General features: G+C 40.8%; 2 protein-coding genes across 2 annotated transcripts in view; both read left to right on the forward strand.

Moving 5' to 3' along the window:
* Window positions 1-2409: 2409 nt before the first annotated feature.
* hey2 (hes-related family bHLH transcription factor with YRPW motif 2) lies at window positions 2410-9255 on the forward strand. The gene is made up of 5 exons (XM_072656588.1): window positions 2410-2541; window positions 2667-2745; window positions 2832-2915; window positions 4088-4169; window positions 5856-9255. Exons 1-5 carry the CDS (start codon window positions 2459-2461, stop codon window positions 6479-6481), a joined length of 954 nt encoding a protein of 317 aa, XP_072512689.1. The 5' UTR covers window positions 2410-2458; the 3' UTR covers window positions 6482-9255.
* Window positions 9256-11107: 1852 nt separating this feature from the next.
* The window catches only part of pex7 (peroxisomal biogenesis factor 7), a 38383-nt gene continuing 23555 nt past the window's right edge, over window positions 11108-25935 (forward strand). The window contains exons 1-7 of the mRNA XM_072686645.1: window positions 11108-11516; window positions 12038-12095; window positions 12648-12798; window positions 13188-13265; window positions 13698-13806; window positions 23288-23394; window positions 23723-23836. Of these exons, the coding sequence (XP_072542746.1) occupies window positions 11411-11516; window positions 12038-12095; window positions 12648-12798; window positions 13188-13265; window positions 13698-13806; window positions 23288-23394; window positions 23723-23836 (723 nt within the window). The 5' untranslated portion in view covers window positions 11108-11410. The remainder of the gene's footprint in view (window positions 11517-12037; window positions 12096-12647; window positions 12799-13187; window positions 13266-13697; window positions 13807-23287; window positions 23395-23722; window positions 23837-25935) is intronic.

Consider the following 25935-nt stretch of genomic DNA (forward strand, 5'->3'; position numbering starts at 1 on the left):
GCAAGTCTTGCTTTTACTTGTGTTGCTGTGCCAAAAATATCCCAGTACTTGGGAATGATTCTTGACTGAAGCTTTTAGCATGTTTTCAGATGTTTAAAGGAGTTATCTGCAGTCCTGCAATGTCTATGTCCTTTCTTAGAAAAAAAAATAGACAACCAAATGGCTTTACACACAGCCAAGCTGTAGGAATTAATGTGAGAAAGGTCAAAAGCTGGCCCTGCTCACAACGGCGGCCGGGCATTTCCATGGTTTTATATCATGTTAGTTCAATTGGGCATCAAGCAAACACAATCAATGTGAAGAATAAGGTAGTGAGCGGTGGCAGCGAAGGCTGGGAGCTGCTTGGCCTGCGGTCAGCTTCCAGTGGCAGCAGCCCTGCAGGCCCCCAATGGCCCCCACCGGCCCTCCCTGTGTTCCTGGCGGTCTCTCACATGGTGATTGGGTTTCACTGCAGTGCTCAGAGCTGTGGGAAACAGCCATCACACTGGCAGGCTGCCTGAGAGACTGCGCTATGCTCCAGCAGGGCGAGGGCACATGACAGGGTAAGGTTGTGGGTTGGGAGGGGGGAAGGGAGGAAAGTGAGGGGGCTGTGCACCCAAACAATGTGCTGTCTTCTCTGTTTAACCCAGGAAAACCTCTTACTGGAGTTTTGTGGAGTCCCCATACTTCAAATGTAAGGGTGGGGGTGTATTCATTCAGTGAGTGCAGCAAATACACTCATTCACATAAGCATATTTACAGAGGACTTGAATTACTTCATTGCTTAATGTAGCTTACATAATATACAGTATCTCACAATGTAGAACATGCATTGCCATGAAGAATAGCACAGCCTAATGGTGTGTGCTCTATGTTTAAATGAAAAAAAAAGATCAAATGATTTATTAAATAAATAAAGTCAATGTACAAACAGTGAATAGCTGAGTATCAGTGATTAAAGTTATGTACTTTTAAATTTAGCCCACAATGCACTTTGGGTATTTTTTGGGATCAACACGTATATAAATAAACCTTAATTAGCTGAAGTAGTTGGAGAAATAAACAAATTAAGGTGACTATGTGACCTCCATCCATTAGCTTTTGGCTGTTTTTGTATTTGCCTACAGAGCTTTACAACACCTGGCAACGGTTTGCTTTCTTAATGGGAGATTTCACTCAAAAACATTTTTAAATGATGAAATACAATATTCTTTTTTAAATACACATTATATTATATTTTAATGACTTCCTAAAAGCTCCTGTTGATATTTTGAATGAATGAGCATAAACAGTTTTCTCAGATTTCTACTTTAAATTACATCTAGACACAATTAAATCACTTCAGTAAAGCAAAGCACTGATAGGTAGCTAGATCAGTAACGTTCCAGTTGCCATTTCTAAGAAATTTGTCCGGTTCTAAGCAAAGGTGGGTGTTTCTAAACGATCCGTAGGTGCGCTTCACAATAAATGGTGGGCATTCGTAATCTGTGGGGGTTTCTAAATGATACGTGGCCATTTCTAAACAATGAGTGTCTCTAAGCTGCACATAGTCGTTCCTACACAGCGAGTTTACCACTCCTAAGTAACAAACAGACAATTCAAAACAAATAGTACCTACTGGTTACATGTCATCTCTTCCACACACACACACTCACACACACAAAACCTTGTATCTCCATTTTTGCCATTTTTCACTTTTTGACATAATCTGCATATGGCCCTTGTTTTATATACTGTGTCAGAATTTCATAGACCAATAGAAATGCTCCAAATGACTTTTTTTTAAAACTTCCATTGAAAGTTAAGAAGATTTTTTCTTTCTCCTGTAAAGTTGTCAATTAAGAGATGCAAGCTTTTTGCGTGACATTCACGATATTGATGTTTCTAAGTGATGAGAGGAAATGTATAAATACATGTGAGTATTTACATGCGGACAGTGGGCACTTACTCAGTAAAGGTGCATAAACAAAATGTGAACAGTCCTGAGTGGAGCAAATAGAGTTTATAAATGTAAGTGGATGGACCTGAGTGGAGCAGTGGGCGGTCCTGAGTGGAGCAGTGGGCGGTCCTGAGTGGAGCAGTGGGCGGTCCTAAGTGGAACAGTGGGCGGTCCTAGATGAAGCAAATTCATAAATTAATGTTTCTAAGCAAATAAATGAGCATTTCACAGCAGAAATTGGGCGTTTCTATTGATTAAATTGCTGAAGTGAGAATTGCTAAATGTCCTGAAGCGAGTTCCCAAGTGACAGGTGGGCGTTTCTAAGTGGTGAGTGGGCGTTTAGAAATGTGAGTGGGGCGTTACCCAGTCAAGGTGGCTAGATGGACGTGAGCGGAGCTGTGGGCGGTCCTTTCTAGAGCAGTGGGCGGTCCCGCACGCTTCCCCGTGTCTGCGCGGCTGGTGTTGGGGGGGGCTCAGAGTGACCGCGGGCAGCGCTGAGGTGAGAGCTGAAGCTCCGCTGCCGCTCGAGACAGGGGCAACATGAAACGGCCATGCGACGACAGCACGAGCGACAGCGAGATTGAGGAAACCATCGACGTGGGCTGCGAGAGCCTTCACTCAGGGTGAGAGAGACTCAGCGTCTGGAGCACACTGTTTTAAGCGTGTAGCTAGAAGAGTTTGATGATTAGCGAGCCTAATGAAGTCACTTTAATGAATGACTTCATCTGCATTACTCTCCCTCCTGCAGTCAGAGCAACGGCCCGTTTGTGAGATGTGGTTCTCCCACCACCACCTCCCAGCTCATGGCCAGGAAGAAACGCAGAGGGGTAAGAGAGTCAGACTGGACACACTGCTGCTCTCCGCCAAGCCTCAGTGCTTTACTTTACTAGTAATACCTCTGTTGCTCCTGCAGATCATCGAGAAGAGACGGAGGGACAGAATCAACAACAGCTTATCAGAGCTGAGGCGCCTGGTGCCAACAGCTTTTGAGAAACAGGTGAGTGAATAGCTGCTCTTTGACATTTCTGGAACTTAGACTGCACTGAAATACTGCTTTGGTGATGCTGTAGCTGAACATGGTCCTTTCCTGTCAGTAGAGCGTGCAATTATATTCAATCACACACAGTTGAGTTGATGGGAAACCAGCCGGTGGAATTGCCATCGTGTTCTGTATGTAAACAGCTTCTCCCATTATAACAATGCCAACACAAGAGAAAACAACAGCCGTGAAAAATCATCAACAGAGGTGGGCAGAGTAGCCTCAACCCATACTTAGGCGAACGTCGTGTTACTTCAGTGAAAGGATGACTCACGTACAATCCAGAAACATAAACATCCAGAGTGGGAAAAAAAACAGCAGCAGCAGGGCGAGCAAACTAGTGAGGTACCCTACAGAACTGCAGGGGAACTCTGGAGCATCTGTCAGAGAAGGCGGTGAAGTCTGCCGGACTCGTATCTAGAGTCTTTTGGGATTAAATAAGCTGTAATAAGCTGTAAATAAGCTGTGAGCTGAAGTAACAGAGCGGAATAAAATTCAACCCCCCAGAAAATTGGGTTACTGAGTAGCTTTTTAGTAATGTAATGTGATTGGCTAATGTGCGACTTCCCCTGCACATAGTTATTTAGTTAAAGTTAAAGTAAGAAGTTAGCATTTTAAAATACTCACATAAATAGAATTCAGTCAAAATATCAGAGCAGTAAATCTAACTAAGGCCTGGTTCTGACACGTCACCTGATAATAGTGTTTAAGCAGATTTACTTCATAAAACTTTGGACTTTTGGACAAAATTTCAACTGAAACAAAAATTTTCAATCATTTCTAGGTATATTACAAAATATGAGAAAAAATCACTAAGAAACAGTAACTTGTAATCCTGAACTTTAAACTGTATATATTACTTTACAAAAGAACGAACAGTTTACTGAAGTTTGTATACTTAGGAAACTCAGCATTTAGCTACTAGACTGTAAGAGGGTAGAAGCTGGAGTGTTTCGGAGGATTGAGTTTAAGAGAAATGTCGATTGCTTTTGCTGTGCATTGGTTATTAAAGTGTATTAAACTCAAGTTAAATAAGACGAGTTACGTTGCTGGTGACCACAGTGTTTGTGTTGTGGGTTCAATGGATAAACCGTATTTCTAAATTAACACGGTTCTGTCATGGTTCTCAGGGTTCCGCTAAACTAGAGAAAGCTGAAATCCTGCAAATGACGGTGGATCATCTGAAGATGCTCCAGGCCACAGGAGGGAAAGGTAAAGAGCTAATTGGCTTCTCTCTCTCTCTCGTTCTCTCACTCTCTCTCTCACACACACATACACACACACTCTCTCTCTCTGTCTTTCTCCCGCTGTGAAACGTGAGCGAGCAGCTCCTTTCTGACTAGATTAAAGGAGTGGAAGTCAATGCTAATGGCAGGATTGAGCTCGTGGGAAAGCGTTGGCAGGACAAAAGGAGCACTTGACCCCGGGCTTGTGTTTGCTTTCATAAATCCGTGGGTGGGGAGGGGGCCGCATTCACAGGCCGCCCTGCTGGGGGCTTGTTTGGGCTTTCCAGCGAGTGTAAAAATCGGTGCACTGGGGAGACAAAACAAACATACAAACAGGCCGGCACAATCAGAGCCTGTTTAGGTCAAAGCCTCGGGCCCAGTGGGAATCCGCTGGTTAGCTCAGGGCTAAGCACCTCTTCATCTCCGTCGGGATCAGCTGTTAGCTTCATTACAGCCTCTGATAGAGGAGCTGTATTTATAGGCATCAGGCATTCATGCTTTAACTGCTCTCTCTCTCTCCCCTACTCTCTCTCTCTCTTGTCTCACTGTCTGTGTGTGCACCATTGAAGAAAGTAATGCACTGAGTTTACTTCATTCAAACGTGATCATCACTTCCACGTGAATATGTTACTGAATACTACATCAGCGTAATGTCCTCTGTATTCACTTCCACCAGTAACTGTTGATCTAGTACTTGTGAAAATGAGGAACACAGTTCATACACACTTCAGATTCAGTGCCCCGTTTCTTTGAGACTGAAAGGTTTTGTGTGGATGGTGTACTGTGGTGTACTGTCCTATTTTGATGTATTTAGTCAAAAAAAAAATTAAAGTCCTAAATTGCCTATAAAAGTAAAGCCTTTCAGTTCAGCTAGGATGAATAATGGATTACAAAACTTAATAAAAAAAAATAAATTCCCTCATTCTTCTCTCTCATTAATACTCTCTCTAATTCACCTATTTTCTCGTTCTCTTCTATCTCTAATTTTCTTTCACTCTCTCACACACTGTATCCCTCTCATTCTCTCTCTCTCTAGCATCCTGTATCAGTCTCATTCATTCCCTCATTCTCTCTCCCTCTTTAGTTCCCTAATTTACTCTCCCTCTCTCGCTCCCTCTTTCTCTCTCCCTCTCTTGCTCCCTCTTTCTCTCTCCTGTTCTCGTTCCTCATTCTTTCTCCCTTTCATTCCCTCATTCTCTCTCTCTCTCTCTCTCTCTCTCTCTCTCTCTCTCTCTCTCTCTCTCTCCCCCATTCTGTCCCCTTCTCTCGCTCCGTCATTCTCTCTTTCCCTCTTTTTCTTTCTCTCTCGTTCCCTCATTCTCTTGCTCACTCCCTATTTCACCCTTTCAATTTCTCATTATCTTCCATTCTCTCACTCTCTCTACTTTTCTCACACTCTCTCTCTCGTTCCCTCATTCATCCTTTCTTTTCTCTTGTTCTCTCATTTTCTCTTCCCATTCTCTTACTTACTCTTTACTGTTTTCACTTTCATCATTCTCTCACTCCCCCTCTCTCCCTCTGTCTCCCTCACAAAAACAATAAAAATGAACAGTCTGAGTCATTACAATAGTAATAATAAGCGGTACAGTAATAAGCAAACCAGTGAGTGAAGACATTACACCTCATCAAGTTCAGTTCAGTGTGCTCAATAGATCTCTCTCTCTCCTTTCAGGCTATTTTGATGTCCAGTCTTTGGCCATGGACTTCATCAGCATTGGCTTTCGAGAGTGTCTGACTGAAGTGGCTCGCTATTTGAGCTCAGTGGAGGGTCTGGACTCTGCTGATCCGCTCAGAGTCCGTCTCGTTTCTCACCTCAGCAGCTGCGCCTCTCATAGGGAGACCGTCGCGCTGTCTCAGCACCAGCACCACCCCCAAGCCCTGCCGCCGCACCCCTGGGCCTGGAGCTTTCTGCAGCACAGTGGCCTGCCCTCATCATCCTCCTCTTCTTCGACATCCTCATCCTCTTCCACGGACGTCCCACAACGCCTTTCCTTCACCCATGGCGACTCGGCAGCACTCAGAGCACCTCCTGCAGGCTGCGTCCCGCCACTGTCCACCTCCCTCCTTTCACTTTCGGCCACACTTTCAGCTGCAGCGACACACACCTTCCCCCTGTCCTTCCCTGCAGGATTCCCCCTCTTCTCCCCTGCTGTCCCCGCCTCCTCCGTGGCCTCCTCGGCCCTCAGCCCCTCCATATCCGCATCATCCACGTCCCAGCAGAATAGCTCCACCTCCAGCTCCAGCAGCGCCAGCACTAAACCCTACCGGCCGTGGGGAACTGAAGTGGGAGCCTTTTAGAAGCTGGACTTGGACAAACGCTCAAAAGACTGGACTCTTTTCAGTCTTTGTAGACAGAGGAGGGACTGCTGACTGTAATGGTCATTTTTTGCTACTTTCGGACTGTTCAATGCTCTCGAGTGGCTGGACGTTTTTCACACTTTGCAAACACAGGAGAGACTATTTTAAAGGAGTACTTCAGCAACTTTCAGTGAAATCTGTATCTGAAATCTCTATCTGCATCGTGCTGTTGATCACCAGACTCAATGCATTTCGCTCCTCTTAGAAAAGAACAGAAAACGTGTTAACTCAAAATACACTTCTGATAGACGTCATGCAATAGAAGAAGTCTAGACGTCTAGAGGCAAAATATATCACAATAAAAACCAAAATATTAAACGTTAAGTTGAAACTACAACCATTTAACTCTCCATATATGCCTTAGGATTTTACACTCCAGCTGGTCTTTTGTAGCTTTCTGCAACACAGTAAAAGAAGTAGTTCTGGATACTTTCGCTTTCCCTGGTAGGTGGTATCACTCAACACAAAAAAAAACTTTCCCACAAATTTAGGAAAATTCTTGGGACACATTTACAGCTTAGTTCACAAATAGAAAATTAATGAAAGTGTTCTACAACAATACATATTTGGTATTAATGTTCACTGAACAAATTCGGCAACTGCCCATGACATCCATGATAAGCAAGTTCAGAGTCAGCATGTTTTCAGTCCTTTTATAAGTACAGAGAAACACTAAAAATTCAAATTAAATTATTGTCTGCAGTAACTGACCAAACAATCCAGATTTAGCAGGTCAAACCCGGATTGAAAACTGTTGAAGTATTCCTTTAATGAGCTATTCTGGCCATTTTTTGGCCACTGCTGCGGCCGTTTCTACTTTCAAAGTGCCACAATCAGTTTTCCAAGTGCCTGCATGTATGTGACATCAAAGGGAACGTGTTGGGAGGAAAGAAACGGTGTAGGTCGCATTCGCACTCGTCACACCCAGTAGGTGCCAGGATGGTCTAATGGTATATTAGATGAAATGGCCTCATCACTGTCAGACTTTTTGACTTTTTTTTTTTTTGCCCTTGGAGAGATACCTCAATTCTCCCTGCTTCAAGATGACTTGGCTTTGTGCCAGAGGACCACACTGTTTGACAGTATCCACAGGATTGTATGACTGATGTATTACCCTCGAGATTTGTAAGCTTAACCAACAGAACCTGTGTAATGTCTGACTTTTCCCTCACTTTTCAAAAATCGGGTGTCTTTTATTTTGCGACAGAAAACTCAGAGAAACCAAAGGTCCTACAGATAATCGATGGAATGAGGTGTGAATCAGAGCGCGTGTTATAATCTATGAACTAACCACTCAGCCTGTAAATATGTGTAAGAGTGTAACTAGAGTTTATACTGACGCTAGAGAGTCGTATTATTGGCATGACGATGCACTTCGGTCACTACTGTTTGGAGAGACGGGCTTCTCTCCATATATTAGAAAACACACCGTAGCTGCAAATTTGAATGCTTGAATGCTTTTCAGATTTGCCAGTAAATGACACTACTGTATCTTTTTTTTTTTTATCCCAAGCCTTCTCTGTAACATGTAACCGATTTTCTATGCAAAAGGACAAAAAAAACCAAACAAACAAAAACAAGCAGATGTGACGGATTAAATTCAATGCTTTTTATTTGAACTTTTATCCCTCGCCCCATCATTCCTCTCCCTCTCACCACAACACTTCAGTTTGGCCAGTCTGGGAATCTGTTATTGGTGCTGGAGATTGAACTTGTTTTTGTGAAACGCAACTCGAGTTCCAGAAACTTGATGGCAAAGAAAATAATGTGCTCTAATGTGGCTTTTTAAATAACGCAGAAGAAACCAACCAAAAGGGGAACAAAGAAATGCAATAATGTGATCCACTTTGAAACGTTACGGAGTTGTAAATCAATCTTTGAACGCAGTGGCCTTCCCACGTCTCCTCCAGTGCACGCTCCGACCACACTGGATCCAGCTCATTCATTACTGCTGGGAGGCCGAAATAAACATTAATGCGATGCTGGAATGTGCTTGATGGAGCTAATTTCATTTACTGGAGTTAAAGGGGCGGTTCAGAAAAAAAGAAACACACTTACACAGATTTACCCTGAAACTGAGGCCAAGACATGTTGTATAGAGGGTTAGAAGTTTCCTTCTTTAGTTTTGCACTGGGGCTACACGACTAATGTAGCTAACAAGTAATGGAAACTTACAAGCAGAGCCACTGGTTAGCATCATGCAAATTGCATGCATAAATGATTTAGGGCTTTACAGAAATTTTGCAATTTTTAATACAACCTGAATAATTCAATCATTACTGAGATGTAAACAGTCCTTTATCATGGGGTTTGGTGTAAAATAGGTTATTTTGTAGAAACATATAGATGTCTTTACAGTGGTGGTGATAGAAATCAGGGCTCACCATGACTGCAACACAACTATAACCATTTTAATTGCTATCTAAAACCACCAGTGAACCTGCACTGTCTTCTGAGTTTTATATGTAATGATGAAGATGGTCTAATAGTGACTAATAGTGAGAAGTCTGAGGAAATAAATTTCATTAGGGACTTTCATGGAAATTTCATTTTGCCTCACATGGCCTGTGTGTTCTTCACCACTAGAATGGTTTTCACGAATATTATTTTGAGCTGTGGTAAAACAGTGTTTCAAACAGGATACAGAGCAACCATTTCATGTAAAATCTCTCTCTGTGATGTAACTTTCTGATGCATTAAACTTCTCAGACGTCTGGTTCTGTTCACCACCACTGTGATCAATTCTGAGTCAGTACGTTTCTCTATAACTGAACATTTCACACCAAACCAACCTGAACATGACTCTATTTACAACTGTATTATTATTAAGAAAATGCCTTCCTAGCAATGTTAAAAACACTTTCTAACACTGATCTACTACGAAATTCCACAAAATTCCCTTTAAAGTTGTCCACTTTATTCAGTGTCTTTTGCTCTGGTCATGTTTCTTTTGCTACACCTGTTGTCAGTTAACTTCACTGGTGAATAAGAATCAGAGAAGCTATTGAATGTGACACTGTCGCTGTAAAAAGGGAGAAAACTGGCCTTCAGAGCAGGTCATATGCAGCCGTTTAGTGAAGCGCCAGGCTCAAAGCAGGAGAATTCAAAGCATGAAAGCACAACACCAGCTCTCACTCCTCCTAAAGACGGGGCTCTGTGCCACTCTAATCCACTCTCTTTATGCTGCGGCCTGTCGGACAGTTTTACATTAGTAAATCACTGTCACACCATTAAATTCCTTCCTTAAATTCCTAAAAGGGAAAGTATCAGCATTTCCAAGTGAATAGGGATTAGGGCAAACAGCGGCTGCTGCCCACCGACGTGCATGGGAACGGTGTGGGGGCCATAAATCCGGCAGTTATCTGCTTTAGAGCGGCTGGTTCTCAGGCCCCAGCCTTTGAAGTGGCCCTCCATATATCAAAGACGCACATGATCTGCCCAGAACATCTCACAGTCAAAACCCACCAGCGTGAAAATGACAAGCGGCCCTCGCGCCTTTTCTCTTTTTGGTGAACACATTTAAATGAGCAATAAATGAACAGAAGGAGGAAAATGAATGTTCCTAACTTTTATTAAATAAATATATATTTTTATATATTAATAAATATACAACATACTGTGGAAAAATCTGGTTTTCAAAAAAACTGACTGAAGAAAAAGTTCTAATAGTAAATGATAATGAATGATAATTTAGAATCGAAATGACTTTTCAAATAAATAAATACTGCACAAAATACACTATTATGGTAAAAGAATTGACATAATCTGTTTTAGGTCTTGAGCTTGTCAAAGAATATATACTTTTATAAGGTATAAAGGCCTTTTTCTCAAAGGAATTAAACATTTCCACTGAAAATAAACTCAATCATGCCATCGTGTGGTAAACTACAGCTCAAGCAGTGCTTCAGAATTAAAAACTATATTTATTCTTTATTGAACTGACATATTGGGGACCTCAAACACTGTTGGAAAACCCGCAGGACTGTAAAACGGGCCAGTTCCAAACCCCATAAACTGTTATGTAACAGTCTTGACCCGTTATATTACATACAGTACACCCAGCTCACAGAGAAAGCCTTCCACAGCTGAACGCAGTGGCTACTTCAGAGGAACACCGCCACCCTGTGGAGAAACTCAACCCATGCCCATGTAGCTGATTAAACCAGACGGTTTTCAAGGATCTACTAAAATGTCAATGTAGAAAAATAATACTTAGAGACATGTTTAGAGAGAGCCGCGTGAACTAAACGAGCGGAGAAATCCTAATTCCTCGGACACTCACGTTTTAATCAGTAAATCTAATATACGATAATATGCTGGATCATCGGCAGTCAAAATTAGTGTCTAAAATACTGGGTATTCAAAAAAAACGTTTTTGTAACGTTATAGTTTTTTTATGAAACGTGATCGTCTTTTAATACTCTGATGAATTTATATTCTGTCACTATATTGTAGTATTTATTAAGTGAGGTGACTTTGAAGGCCAATGGGAGAGCTCAGTGTTGCCACCTTGGAAAACAATCCACCAATAATCGCTGACTTTTAATCTCCCCGTATCAAAACAAGGAAGTGCACTGCATGTGAGCAGAAACTAGAAGAAGTGCAGCCCTTAAATCCACTTCGGTTTTCTTCTTTTAAATGGAAACTCTGTGTAAAGTACATGTACATGGAGATGAGACCGTGTTTTCATTTATAATGTGGTCATCTTCGCAGTTTTACTAAGAGTCAGAAGGGCTTATAGCACCTAGTGCTAGCTACGTTATTGACCAGTGTGAAAAGCCTCCTCTTTTAATAAATATCGAAGAGAGTGGAGCACACTAGACATTCATGACTGATGGTCTGTTAATGTTTCTGCCCGGCTGAGTCAGTATGAAGTGGTTCAGGTGTCCAGCTAGACACGGTTATGCTGTGGAAATCTCTCCTTTTCTCCCCAACAGACTCGCGTGTGCTACAGCTCAGTATTATGGTATAGCAGGTAACGAGGACATACTGTATTAACACCGTCTATACAGCCTTACAGCCTTTAATGGACTAACCTTTATGAAAAAAAAAAAATTACACCGTTGTACCTTTGAATTATTGAATTATCCAATTATTAATCCAACTTAATGGCTGGGAGTTGGTATTTGATGGTCAAGGTGGTTGAAACGCTGGTCTTCCAGACTCTGTGCTCGTAAGCCAGTTTGTTAAACTGCTTAACCTGGTTAACCAGCCTATTTCTTGAGCAGCTAAGTGTATGTTTAAGTTTGATGGAACTGATAAGGTTGCATTTATGCCTGGTTTAGTTCCCAACTGTGGAAGTCCCTTCCCATAAGACATGTGAAGCTTGGGCGATTTATTTGGACAGATGCTTTCAAAACTACTTAAGCAGTGCTTGAATTAATGGCCAGTGAGTTGAGACAAAAGCATGCAGTGTATGTAGGATTCAGGGCTAAAATGTGAATCAGCGTATTACACTAAAGTGTTATTTATGTGTTTTGTAACTGTATGTTTTAGGATGTGGAACGCTGCTTGTGCTGGAGCAGAGGGAAACTGATATTCAGCTCTTTAGAAGGTACAGTAAGGCTAACACACAGATATTGCAAGAGTGGTTCATCCCATAAGATATAAAAAAATAAAAAAAACATTAGTTATTATTAATATTATTTTAATTCTTCTATGATTTTCATGATGTGACATTGTCTGTCTCCCACAATCCCCTATATTGTCTACTGGCTTCTTTATGAGGTCACCATGTAAATGTAGGTGGGGCAAAATCAACCAACACTGTCACGTTTCACCTCATCTTTGGCCCATGTTTATCAAGCATCTCCGAATAAGAAGAGTGACCTAAAATCTGGTACTGTCAGTTCAAAGTCCTTAGTTATGTTAAAGACGCCTGATTCTGTATCGTTAGTCTTATTACAAGCTTGTGAAATAAGGGCCTTTGAGAAAATAAGCTCCGATTTCTCAAAGATCCTTTCTGAATCCTTCCTGTTTTGCTCAGAAAAATAGGTATGAAAAATGTGCTGTAATTTTCTGTTCATATTAATTTAAAGAATCAAAAGTATGGAGTAAGTTGGAAAGATAGAAAAGAGGGTGAGCTTCAAATGTACATTATGTGCAGCTTTGACTGGAATGATGGGCTGTTCGATGTGACCTGGAGTGAGAGCAATGAGCATTTGCTGGTGACTGGAGGTGGAGATGGGTCACTGCAGATTTGGGACACAGCCAACCCACAAGGTCCTATACAAGTCTTGAAAGAGCACACACAGGAGGTGAAGTCACAACATGTACACAATAAACACTATTGTTGGTACACTTCCTTTATTTCTTCTTTGTTTTGGTTAAAAATATTTGTGCGGTGGAATTCCAAAGTTATTGTAAAATAATCCAAATACATACAGGTGACCTTATATATTACCTGTATCTATATGTGGAATTTAAATATTATACTGCTTAGCTCTAAACTACATGAATGATTAGATATTAACATCATTCCAAATTTCCTATATTGGTGAATTCCTTATTTCTCTTATCAATACAGAATCGCCCAATTGGTGCTTTCTTAATTCCATCCTATTTGTAATCTCTGTCTGTCTATATATTTACCCCATCCCCAGTCCCATCAAGCAACAAATTTTTATAGTTTGAATTGTGTTTTCAGGTCTATGCAGTAGACTGGAGTCAGACACGGGGAGAAAACCTTGTGGTGTCGGGGTCCTGGGACCATACAGCCAGAGTGGTAAACAGCAAACTAAATGTTTGTTTGTCGATGTAACTTTATTAAGTTTTCTGTGTTATTGTGATTATTAATTGTTGTAAGTTAAATGATTTGATATAAATAATGTAGGTTATTCAGTGAATATACTATGTCTGCTCTTTTGCCATGTCCTTGGCCTACTATAGTCTTGAAGCTATAAATAAAGGGTATATAAAGGATTAATTCTATTTGAATTAGGTGTGAGAAAGAAAAAGAAATCACAGATAGGATAGCAGATTGGATAGCAGCTAAATGTAATCTAAATCGAAATTCCAGGTTGGCCTAATTTAAAATCCCAGATTATCCTCTCATTACAACTATGTTCAAAGGCTTGGCATAGTCACAAGGTATACATAAGCCCTGTAGTATATGAACTTCATTAGGCCATTTGTAGTAAAACACGTTTTTTGACAGTGGGACCCAGAACGCTCCCAGTCCGTGTGCGCACTGCAAGGCCATGAGGGTGTTCTCTACAGCACCATTTGGTCCCCACACATACCATCTTGTTTCGCCTCTGCTTCAGGTAAGAAGAGCATTATGCTTATTCTTTTATGAATTTGTGAGTATTTGGCTTCTAGAAAGTCAATAGTGTTTTAATGTTATTAATGAGATAATGGACTCTAATCTTTCTTTGAGAGGATAGGACGTGATCTTACTTCAGTGCAGCATGGGCTTTGTTTAAAGTGAGTGGGAACTGTGCCCAAACAATTACATTTACAGTGTTTGTGTGCATTTATGTGCCGGACACTGTCACAATTTATCTTTTAAAACCCCATTTTCTAACCTTCTTTTTTCCCCCCCTTAGAATTAAACAGGCTGATATAAATTATAAGGGTGGATCAGCACACAAAAGTCACAGTTTGGTTTGCACAGTTTAGTACGAGTATGGTACAACGGGGTGTTTCTTTTCATGTCATTTGAACAGTTTTGTTTTCTTTTTTTATTTAAGCTATTTAAAATCTTAATATGAGAACAGTGAGAAACAATAAAGAGATAAAAACAAACATATAAGTTACCCTCTCTACACACGGCAGCGAGAGGTAAGGAGACGAGAGGGGAGGAGGAGAAGGAGGTGGAGAGGCAGAGGGATAAACAAGACTAGTTATAATAGCAGTACTCCTAAACCACTGCAGTTTCCACAATAACATGCAAATCTACTGGCTTACATCTTAAGGTTACCAGGTGGCACAGCCACGTGGGAAATTACTACATTCACCCTAACACTGAACCATGACCCCCTTACCAGGATGGTTTGGTACGAATACACACAGCGTTACACCCCTAGTGAAAGAGCTTTGCACTGATTGGCTACCATGTATTTTTCCTCAATTGAGAAGCAGTCTCCAGGCTTAAATATTCCTTAAAGCTTCAGTGTGAATAGGTACTGCTAAACTGCTGTAGGGAGAAAATGCAGTTATGCATGAATGAATGCACATAGGCAGCAACAAAGCTCAAAACAGGCTATGGCATTCAAGCAATGATTAATTGGTGTTATGGGACCCAAAGTATGCCCAGAAAACATTCCCCACACTAGTACACCACCTTTACCAGAATTGAGCGTCCATGGATTTATCCTGCTCGTGCCAGCAGCAGAAATTAAGATTCATCAGACCAGCTTATACCAACTGTCCAGTTTTGGTGAGTCTGTGAAAGTAGGGGGATTTATCTGACACTTTGGTGACAGCTTTTTTTTTTTTTAAACACATACACTTTGCTCACCTTTAGAAAAAAGGACTTACCTTTAGATACCTTTAGAAATCGTGTCTATTGAGTTCAAATGTTTGATGCTGAAGTTCTAAAATACACTGTATCAAGTTTCTATTTTAAGAGCAGTAATGCCATATTGGGCCCATTGCCCCTAATTGTGGTTGTACAATGCTATTGTGTGGAGTCGTTTAATCACCTATAGCGATGTTTTAATAGAATGAGCATACATATTGATCTGTGGTCTGTAAGCATATCCATCATGGGAAATTTTGTGTGTTTCTATTTAACTTCATAAGTTGAATTACACCAAAGTACTAGCGATCTTAACTGAGCAGATTAGTAATAATAAGTTCACAAGCACTGCCTTACATTCCTCCTTCAGTGGTAGCAGCATAGTTGAATATTTTACTCAAGGCCCCTTTGTGTTTCATTTACACCTAGAAATATGATTGTCCCATTCTAAAAGGTCTACCAGCAGAGCTGAGAATATCAGAATTTGGAAAGGATATTCGTCTTATTCTACTGCCTATATATAGCCATTTCTTTTGCCAGTTTCTTAAAAACCCAGTTTGATCCTCGACTATCAAGAATGGCATCCATATAACAGAATAGTTGGGGCGAATGTGTCTGGAGAAAAACGTGGCTAGTGCATAGATATTGCTAATGCAGTTGCTATAATGTGGAGAGAGATGACAGTATTACTTAGTTAGCTTGGAATTGCTTTACCATCAGTGCTCTGTAACGCTATCAACCACCAGTGGTGATTCTTGTGATAAGTGTAGGCTGTGGATAAAGTACATAAATAATACATGAAATTATAAACTCTACAACAAGCATTAATGGATCTACACTGCAGCCAAACTAGCTCCACTAATTCTTGAGATGTTGCAGTTACACAGTTGCAGCACTAACAAGACCTGCACTTCCCGCATACCAGGGTGATTGTGCTCATCTGTAGGTTTCTATTTTTTGCATGTGACATATTGCTCATTAAAGGTGAGGTAATTGTCTCAATGACTTATGGTTGGTGTAGCCTGGTGGATAACAACATTACCACCCCAGCCAGGCAAGCACACCTCACTACCGCAATAATAGTCCTTGGGCAAGACTCCCAACACCTCATTCTCCTAGCTGTGTGACATGATTCCTTGTAAGTCGCTCTGGATAATAGCATCAGCCAGTTGCCATGAATATTAAGCTAGAGTATGCAGCAACATTTCCGGTACTGTTGCAGTGCTCCAGTGCAACACATGAGGGCAGTGATGGCCCACTACCTCTGTGTCCTCAGTCATTCTTAAATTCAGTGTGTTAAAAAATTTGGTCTTGGACATTTTGGGCTATTTTTGAGGTCAAAGAGAGCCTCCAAGAATGCTCCCACAATAGGGTATTGTTCTTCGTTTTAATTAAATAGGTCTTACAAAAGAAAACCTCTCATTATTATCCACGTGCTTATGCCTTTGCTGCTTAAAGTGCATAAACCTATTTATGCAGGGCACATTTATTCATCTACTCTTGTATATTAGATTTTTTTTTTTTTTTTTGAATAGGCATGAAAGAAGTGGGGGTGAATGAATGTGAATGACTTAGAGATTAGCAGAGTGTATGTAGGCTAGAGACAAAGTTAATGAAGTCGTTTGAATGGATGAGTGGAAGAGAGTTTGTGTGTGTGTGTGTTTTGGTTAGTTTCTGTACATTTTCAGTGTCTGTGAATGTGTATGTGTGTGTTCTTGCACGTACATGTACCTTTAAAGCATGGCAGTCTCCGTCTGTGTTCAGTGCTTTGCCCCGCAGGACCAGCCTCTGTCATCAAACCCAAGAGTTCATCAGGTTCCAGCTGCTCAATTCTGATTTTATCAGCTCTCTCTGAGAGCCTGCAGCTCCGTTAACTCTCCTCCTGTTAACAACACTGCTGCACTCCAAAAAAAGGAAGTGTACCTGACTCCACATACATCCTCATTCATTCACCCCACATCATCAATTCATTGATGACCAGCTTTTGTGATGAAACATGTTTGAAACATTACGGAAAAGAACATTTGATCCACATCAGCATTTTTTTTTGCATGGCGGTGTTGGACATTTCACTGTCAGTTGTTTATATTGTTTAGAAATAAGGACATGTGTTACTGCAGTGCTATTTGTTCTTAGTGTCATGGTATATTTGACAGTGCTCTGTGGCCAAAAAGACACATAACCTCATATGGAGACTCTGTTTCCTATTATGAAGAGAATACTAGGAGAATTTAAAATCTGCATGATCATCATTAACCTCATTGGCCCTGTATTTAACCCCATACTGTCATATTTAACATCAGTCATTAGTCATAGCCCCCAAAATAGAACCCGATGGGACTCCACAACATATACTAAACCAAACTCTTAGGAAATATTCACAGTAGTTTTAGTAATTAGAAATAATGGCACTAGAAGGCCTGTATGGATGATATTTTAGTCCCATGTGTGCACCCTCAATAACATGCGATGCACATGATTAGTAATTTATGCAGTTATTGGTTGCTTTGTTTTTCTGAAGCACTGAAAGTGCACACTCAGAGCCTCGGGGGGTTAGTTCTGTGACGTTAGTAGCAGACACAAATGCACACACACGCACACATAGAAGCAAAGGGACCATTTGGAGTCAGCCTTGCCTTCCTGAAACAGATTAGGCAGAATAACATGCTGGCGTGTTGATGGAGAGCCCTTGTCTTTGCTATTAAGTAGTGATACCAAAGGCGTAAGCATGTGTGTAATGAGAAGTGTCTGGAAATCGATACGCCAGCCCTGATGCTGAAGCCACGCTGAATTTGATCACGGGGAATAATAATTTAAGAAATGCTGCCTCAGCAGAGGGGCATAGGTCAACAGTACGCTGTGTTGCCTATCACAGAAACACTCCATAAGCAAAGAGGAGTAAAGCTGCTCTTGACAGTACACCACATCTCGCTCTCAGGTCCAGATCAATATTAATTTTCAGAGTGGAATTGTTTGGGTATTTGCTAAGCAAAAGGAAACCTTACCATGCAGAGAAACTGTTTCATTTTGCATCACCACTTATTGCTTCTAAGGCATACTGCCAGGTCACTTAATTAGGTGTCCATAAATAGAACCATTAAATTGTCAGGAGATAATGTAATTCAGTTTAGACATATTATACTAATCTAATTGAATCCACATGATGTACTACTAACACTAACTAAAAGCTTAAAAGAAGAAAAATCACGCAATGTTACCTGTGCTTAAAGCAATATTTTGGAATGAAATTCTTTCTCTATATATACTATATATACACAATTATTGGGGCATCTACTCATTCATTGTTTTTTCTGAACGTTTTTCCTGATTTGGTTGGAGTAACTGTCTCTACTGTTCAGGGAACCAGGTTAGGATGCTGGATGATCACAATCCCACCGCATCCCCATCTCATCCCAAAAATACTGGATGGAGCACCATCATTCCAGAGAACACAGTTCCACAGCTCAAAAGCTTTATATCCCTCTAGCCCAACTTGGCATTAGGCATGGTGCCAATAGGTTCATGTTTATCTGCTGCAGAGAGTCCTATTCTATTGGCAATACTTCTCTACAGGGCTTAGTCAAGCTGTGTACAAGCATCTGTGTCAGCAGTGGGTGCAAATAGCTTATTTCTTTCATTAAGAGAGGTGTCCACAAACATGTGGACATATGTTGGAAGTAAATATAAGAAGGTGAGGGCCTACATTAAGGTATTTTTTTTAAATCAATAAAGTAATAATATCTTACCGATAGCCAGAGAGAAAAAACACAGACCCACCTAGAGAGATTAAAATGGTGGTCAGATGGTCAATACTACGACAATCACAGGAGTACCCTGGGAGTCAAGATCACCTCCCACCGGCTAGTCATACCTCTGCCACTAGCAGCTGGCAGAGGACACATACAGGGTCATAACAGAGACGGACACAGATACTAAGTATTGTCAGAGCAACCCTATTTAGAATACTTTATTTAACACTGTATTTACACTAACTGTGAGTTTATATTTTGTAGTACCACTCTTTGGTAGAAACCAGCTGTAGACAGCGCTACGAAGCGATCAGAGCAAAACAAATATGACCATGCTACCCAGTTCTCCAAAGGGGGTGAATTTAGCTTAAATTACAGAAAAATAAGTGTACTGTGATTCAGTCTGTTTTGTTGTGTTATCAACAGTACCATATTTTGGTCGTAGTAGCCTTTTTACTATTGTAGCCTATTAACTATTCTTGGGAAGGATATAGTGTTCAGAGTGCTTTTACTGTACATATGCATATTAAACTGTGATATGTTTCTTCTATCATTCTTAATGTTCTGGATCATTCGGTACATTAGCATGTGGATATGAATTCCCTTCCATATTGTGGAGTTTTATCAGAATCTACCAGAGCAGAGCAGCTTAATTGTGTCCCATTGTGAAGTCTCTACTGTATGAGCTAGTACGTTTTGAGACTGACTGCTATTTATAGGCCACACTGTGACCTTTTGATTGGTAGAATAAAATGCCTTTCATACTTCATTGTGGAAAATCAAAATGTCCAAATCAACAGACAGTAAAAGTAGGTGTCGTGACTGGGCACTGTAATGATTAAGCTTTATTTGTAAAACTAAAATAGTGAAATACACAATATGTCCAAATGCTTGTAGACACCTCTTCTTATGAATGCCTTCAGGTACTTTAAGTTGCACACGTTGCAGACACAGATGTGCAAATGCAGATAAACATGACCCTATTGGCATCATGCCTACTGCCAGGTGTGAGCTAAAGGGACATATAACCCCCCAGCGTTGAGCTGTGGAGCAGTGGAACTGTGTTCTCTGGAATAATGGTGGTGCTCCATGCAGTACTTTTGGGATGAGGTGGGGTGGTGATTATCCAACATTTCATCCAACGCTCTTGTCGCTGAATGCAAACAAAGCATTCCTTGGACAATAGAGACAATAACCCCAACAAATGAAGGGTGCTTGATTTCAGAAGAAACAATGAATGAGTAGGTGTCCCAATACTTTTCCCTATAACGTATTTTAGATATATAAGTCTTATTGAGAGGTTGATGTTCATTCAGGCTCTGTAACCCATTCTGTGATGTCAGTGCTGTTAAAAAAAAAGTAGCCACCCTTTTTTGGGGGGAGGGGGTGTCTCTGGCTCTTATGCTCCACAGCAGCAGACTCTCTAATGCATTGCAGTCACACACTGCTTGTTAATGAGTTCTCAAGTAATTTCAGCCCCCCCCTTCCTTTCTTTGGCAGCTGAACGGTAATGTCATTTACAGTGAGGCCATCCTTTGAAGAGATGGGAAGAGAAACAATGGTGATTAGTGCTTATCAGGGATTCCACTTTTCCCCCCGCGTTCTGCAGATATGGGCCGCTTCAGCAAGCCCCAGCCTCTTCAGGCAGCTGCGCCACGAAAGCTTTAAAGGGAAAGGCTTAGTGTGCCAGCAATCTCAAGCAGAGATCCATTTCTCTATAATTAAGCAAGTCAGCAGCGCCTGGAGCCAGTTGCAAAGTTTTTACTAAATCCAGCACTGAGGCCGTCACAGCCACCTATAAAATTGTGATGCTGCTAATATCTTGCAAAAACTTCATAATGGTCTTCTTGTTCTCCATCCACATTCCTCATGTTTCAGCTCCAGTTATGGTGGTGGATGGATTTCTCCAATTTTTCTATGTTCCTCTTGCTGTGAGCTTTTTCATTTGTGAGATCAAAGTGCCTTTGTTCAATGGCACATTTTCCTGTATTAAAAAGGATTTGTCCTTTGGAACTCTGCTGTTAGAATGTATGTCCTTTTAAATGTCGGTCCTCTTAGTGTTTCTTCCTCATGCTATTAGAAAGTTTGTCCTTTAAAATCTCAGTCCCTCTCGGAGGTTCTTATACATGATTGAGTCTGGGTGGAGTCTGTCGTTTTGAGTCCTGGCTCCTTAGTGCTTATAAAGTTTGTCAGTCTAAATCTTGATTGCTCTCAGTAGTTCATCCTCATTACTTTATAAAGTTTGTTTTTCTAAATCTTGGTTCCTCTCAGTGGTTCTTTCTCATGTTGTTAGAGGGTGTGGTGAGCACCTGGGGAAAGGGGCATGACCACCGTGACCTGGTGACCAGCGGGGTTTAGAGACAACACCAACACAGGGCTAAAGTGACACACGTACCTTTATTTAAACCACCCTTCACCACACCCAAATGGAAAGTTAAAAAAACATAATCACCCAAATAGGGGCTCTAACAGTCCCACAGTACCCACATGCACAACTTAGTTCGTCCTTACCAGCTCAGCCTTCGCATGCTCACCGTGTTCGCTCTCTCTCATGAACAGCTGAGCCTGCCCTTTTATGCCGTACACCTGGCTTGTTAGCCTGCACGGCCACAGGTAAACAGTATCAGGGCGGTGTAGGGTGCCCACAGCTCACTCCCACCTCCTCACCACCATGAGGGTTTGTCCTTTTGGGCCTTGGTTTCTTTCTATGCAATTTGAATCTGTTGTAAAAAGCACTATACAAATAAATTGAAAGCACCCACCAAATGAAATTACCTAAAATGCTTTAGGCCTCAGTAATGTCCTGCGTTTGGCACAGTTTTTTATTCGAGAGTTCTTTTGGCTCAAGCCACTCTCTGGCTCCTTCAGCTCCATATTGCGGATCGACAGGGGCTTAAAGTGGTCATCTCTGAGAAGTAATTAAGTAAAGTGAGGCCATTTATCTGAGCGGTGAGCTATTGAATTGTCAATACGCGGAGCATATTTTGATTGCTCTGTACTTAGCTTTGCACAGCGCAAGCCTCTTCCTTATGTGGAGAGTTGCTTGCTTTTCATATCAGCATGTACACACACTGTATCAGTTAAGAGAGTATTTTACAGACAATACTTGTGCATTTATCAACTGCTATAAGATATGATACTTAGATATGTTTCATTCTTTCTCTAAAAACTGACTGAACAACTGGTTAGGATTAAATTTAATTTAGGATTAAAGCCAAAGCCCATTTTTTGTAATGTCAGTACTCAGATGTTTCAGGTGTTCAAACCACTTTTGTACCAGAAAAGCTTAAATCTGTGCTTTTAACTGTAGTTTGGAAAAGAAAACATCCAGCTCTTTATTTAGGCAAAAGCTGCTCTTCAAACCAAGAACAACAAAATAGTCGTGGCTGTTTTATGTTAATAAAAGCTTGGCAGTTTCATATGAAATTGGAAAGTAATAGGGCAAATCAAACATTATACAAAAAAGTCAAGGTGTCCCCAAAATTTAAATGAACAGTATATAGCCACTTAAGCAGTTTTTGCCATAAGCACTTTGTGGTTTTTCTCTCTGGTCACACTCTTTTACAGTGGTTTGGGAATGGTGCTGATGTAGCAGGTCCACGGCCGAGTGAGCCAGACGATGAATGGCCTGACCTAGTCACTTACTGCTGACCGCAAGAGGTTAAATGCAGTATTGAATTACAGAGCCTCAGGAGGAATTCCCTTCCGTTTTTAGGTTTTTCTGTTAGCGAAAGAAACAGGCAGTAGGAGGGTGACTGTATTAGAGAATGAAAGAGAGAGCTCCTTGTTGAAATTCTGTGTGAGTATATCTGATTGGCACAGTGACAGCGGCCACTTTCGCATTGTCTTGGCACTGCTGGATCCCCCCCCCCTCCCCTCGGTCCTGGTCCATTCAGAAGCAAGTGACCCTTGAAATGAACATCATGATTCATGAAATTGTGCAGAGTGTGAATATTCAAAAATGCTATGGTTAACATTTTAAAGTGAAATGTACACCACTTTACTCCTTCAAATGTAGTCAATCAAGACGTTTCTTATCTGAAGGTTACTTCTTTGGTTTTGTACTGAAGATATTGGGCTAAAAATACTCAAGTCAATAAGCATCATATTTAGACCTTAGACAATATTAAATTGTCATTTCTGACACTACTGGAACACACAGGCATCTATAAAGACAGACAATATGTTACTGGAAAACAATCATTTTCCAGCCCACATTTGTATCTGTGCTTTTGCCCATGTTTCATACAAATGACAAAAGCAAGTTTATTACAGATTACTGAACAAACCGACACACGTTGAGCCAAGTGTGTGATTATATAGACATGCAGTTTGTATAATTTAATTGGTGGGATAAAAGCTTCATTACTCCAGTAGATTCATTAGCCTCATTACATCACTGCAAAACTGAGTATACACACCCCAGACGCCAACTTGTCTTAGCTGATCCACTACATTTTGGTCAAAGGAACATTGGGTAAATTAGATCTTTAGACAAACTGCTGCATAAAGTTTTGAATCTGTGTGTCTTGCTAGGAGACGGGACGCTTCGAGTTTGGGATGTGAAAGCAGGGTCATGTCGAATGGCCATCCCTGCACACAAGGCCGAGATCCTCAGCTGTGATTGGTGTAAATATGACCAGGTAATTAGGTTGTAATGGACTGCGGTAATATCTGAACCTCAAATCCAAATCCAATCCTGGATTTCGAGTTCACTTTGGCGAGTGAAAAATAACCACCTTCTGATCAGTTTCAAGTTTCAAGAAGTGCCTCATTTTTACCCTATTAATGTAGAGTTGAGCAAAATTAGGTTTCTCCAGGGCCTCAATGCAAGAGTAGTGACCAAAACAGATACATACACAATTAAAGAAGATAGTAAAGTACAGTAAATTAAATGGCAGTAACTACCATTTTGATCAAAGTCAGCACATCCTCAATGTTCAGATACCTTTTCCTGTTTCCCTCCCTCAGAATGTTGTGGTGACTGGATCGGTTGACTGCAGTTTGTGTGTGTGGGACCTGCGGAGTGTGCGCCAACCTGTTGCTCAAATGCTAAGCCACACTTATGCCATTCGGAGAGTGAAGGTACGTTTAAGCTGCTTTTTGTTTCTGTGAGTTCAGTTCAGTTAATACAGTTTATACAGTTCTATCTTACTTTGTGGCTCCACTGCAAATCTAATTAAGCAAACTGATGCCCGATAAATTAAGCAAACAGATGCCCGATAAATTGACAGCCTGTCATCACTGTTCGTTTGGTATCACAGACTCCTGAAATACTAATCCAGTTCAGTCATTGAAACATTTTTCTACAATTGATTAAGAAAAAAAATGGCATACACTGGCAGTGTGTCATCTGTTTCTGGCACAATGCAGTTCAGCCCATACATGCGTGCGCACACACAGTAACACACAGCCATTATTGTGTCACCTCTTCTTCAAGAAATGGTGTTGATCAAAGCCTAGGGTTGAGCGAAGCTGGCAAGTGCCGTTTAGACTCGTGATGCAAGTCTGCGTGTAGAGTTGTGAGCGTGTTTTGTCTTTGTGTGGTGACAGCTATGGATTTCCTTTAGAAATCCGCTTAATTGAGTCTGTGAGCTGGTGTGTCCACATAGCCAACAATTAGCCAGATTATATGGAGCTCAGTCCACTCTGCATCTGAGTGGACAGTAACTCAGCAGGAGATTGACCAGCAGTCACATGTTATACCTAACGTATGGCACAGGCCCAAAACACTTACAAAAGCCATATGCAATTGTGGTGAAATGCTTTGTGAGCCCTTTGAAATTGAAGTTGGAAGCAGAAAAAAAGCTTCAATGCCATCCAACTTATTAAACTTATTAACAAGTGTCCGGTTTTGTTTGCTGATGGTTTGAAATCATTCAGAAAGTTATACTTATACTTTTGGTACAAAACAATTGTTAAAAAAGTTTAAATAAAAATGAGTAATTTTTGATTCCTTAACAATCAAAATTTTGCACAATAGCTTGTAACAATAGCTAACTGTCAATGCATTACTGTAGAATCCTAGTTTCTGTCGAAGTCTGTGTTGTTTTGGCTTCTTATAAAAGAGTACATCCATCGACAGTATCTGCTGATGTCTCGCCTTCACAGCACATTTGAAAAATTCATGTTATGGGTTTGCTAACCAGTGTGTGGAGGCAGGGTTTAATGAGGAGCAGGTTCCTGTTGGAAGATCACTGCCCAAAATCTAGCTAGGTTCAGAACAGCAAGTGTCATTTACCAGCATAAAATGATTTTGTGGGACAAATCACTTGTTTTCCCCCAAATGCCACAAGGACTATGTGTATGTGAATGCTTAGTTAAAAAAAATAGAGTTTACATGCACTTTAAACACTGATTGTATGGGTGGGAATCCCTACACACCTTCTGAGCTATTTCAATTTAGTGTGCTGTGATGCAAAATATTTCAGCCATACAGTAACAATCTGCAGAAGAATATTGGAAAAGGGCTGGGCTTTCCAGTCTGACAATCCCAAACAGAAACGCTCAAAACAAAACAACGTGCAGTGTGCAGGATGTGCTGGATTGATCCTAAAACATTGGGAATAATTTGGTGTGTTTTTCCCCCAATAAACAAGGCCACACTAGTTTATAAAAGATTGAACAAATCTTGTGAAGTGTTTGTTAAACAAGACTGTATATATAACACTGCCAAATATTCATGTTAACATTTATTTATTTGTATGCTTCTTATAGAGAGGAAATCATATTTAGTAGCCATTCAGGCAGTAAGATAATTCTAAAGAGTTCAAAAACGTTTTCCATAACTGTGTATCCCTCAGGCCATGTTGGTCCGTGTCCTACCCAGCAGTTTGAGCAACATAGCGCTCATAAATATTGCAAAGGTCCATTTCTCTCTCAAGTATTCAATAAATTCAGCAAATGAGCTTATGCCAGAGTACTCTTTCATAAACTCATAAACAAAAAGCCACCAGGAAGCCTAATAATAGATGTAACGTGTTTCTCCTTCCATGACCACCTGGAGAATGGACTGTGGACTGTTATAATACAAAAGTCGCCTCCAAATAAAGTGAAAAATTATATCCTAACTATAAAATTGGTTTAATTATGACTAGCTATAACGGAGTTCCACCCATAACCACTTTACACCTGTATTACAAATGTGGAAGGCAAAAAAAAAAGGATCCACATTCTTCAGAGGT

Source organism: Salminus brasiliensis, chromosome 1 (genome assembly GCF_030463535.1).
Source record: "Salminus brasiliensis chromosome 1, fSalBra1.hap2, whole genome shotgun sequence".
NCBI lineage: Eukaryota > Metazoa > Chordata > Actinopteri > Characiformes > Bryconidae > Salminus > Salminus brasiliensis.

What these genes read in the sequence shown, in the direction of transcription:
- hey2 (XM_072656588.1), top strand. Translation starts at nt 2,459, where the DNA reads ATGAAACGGCCATGCGACGACAGCACGAGCGACAGCGAGATTGAGGAA. An exon ending in CCAGGAAGAAACGCAGAGGG is followed by an intron (nt 2,746 to 2,831) that starts GTAAGAGAGTCA and finishes TTGCTCCTGCAG; the next exon opens with ATCATCGAGAAGAGACGGAG. An exon ending in CAACAGCTTTTGAGAAACAG is followed by an intron (nt 2,916 to 4,087) that starts GTGAGTGAATAG and finishes CATGGTTCTCAG; the next exon opens with GGTTCCGCTAAACTAGAGAA.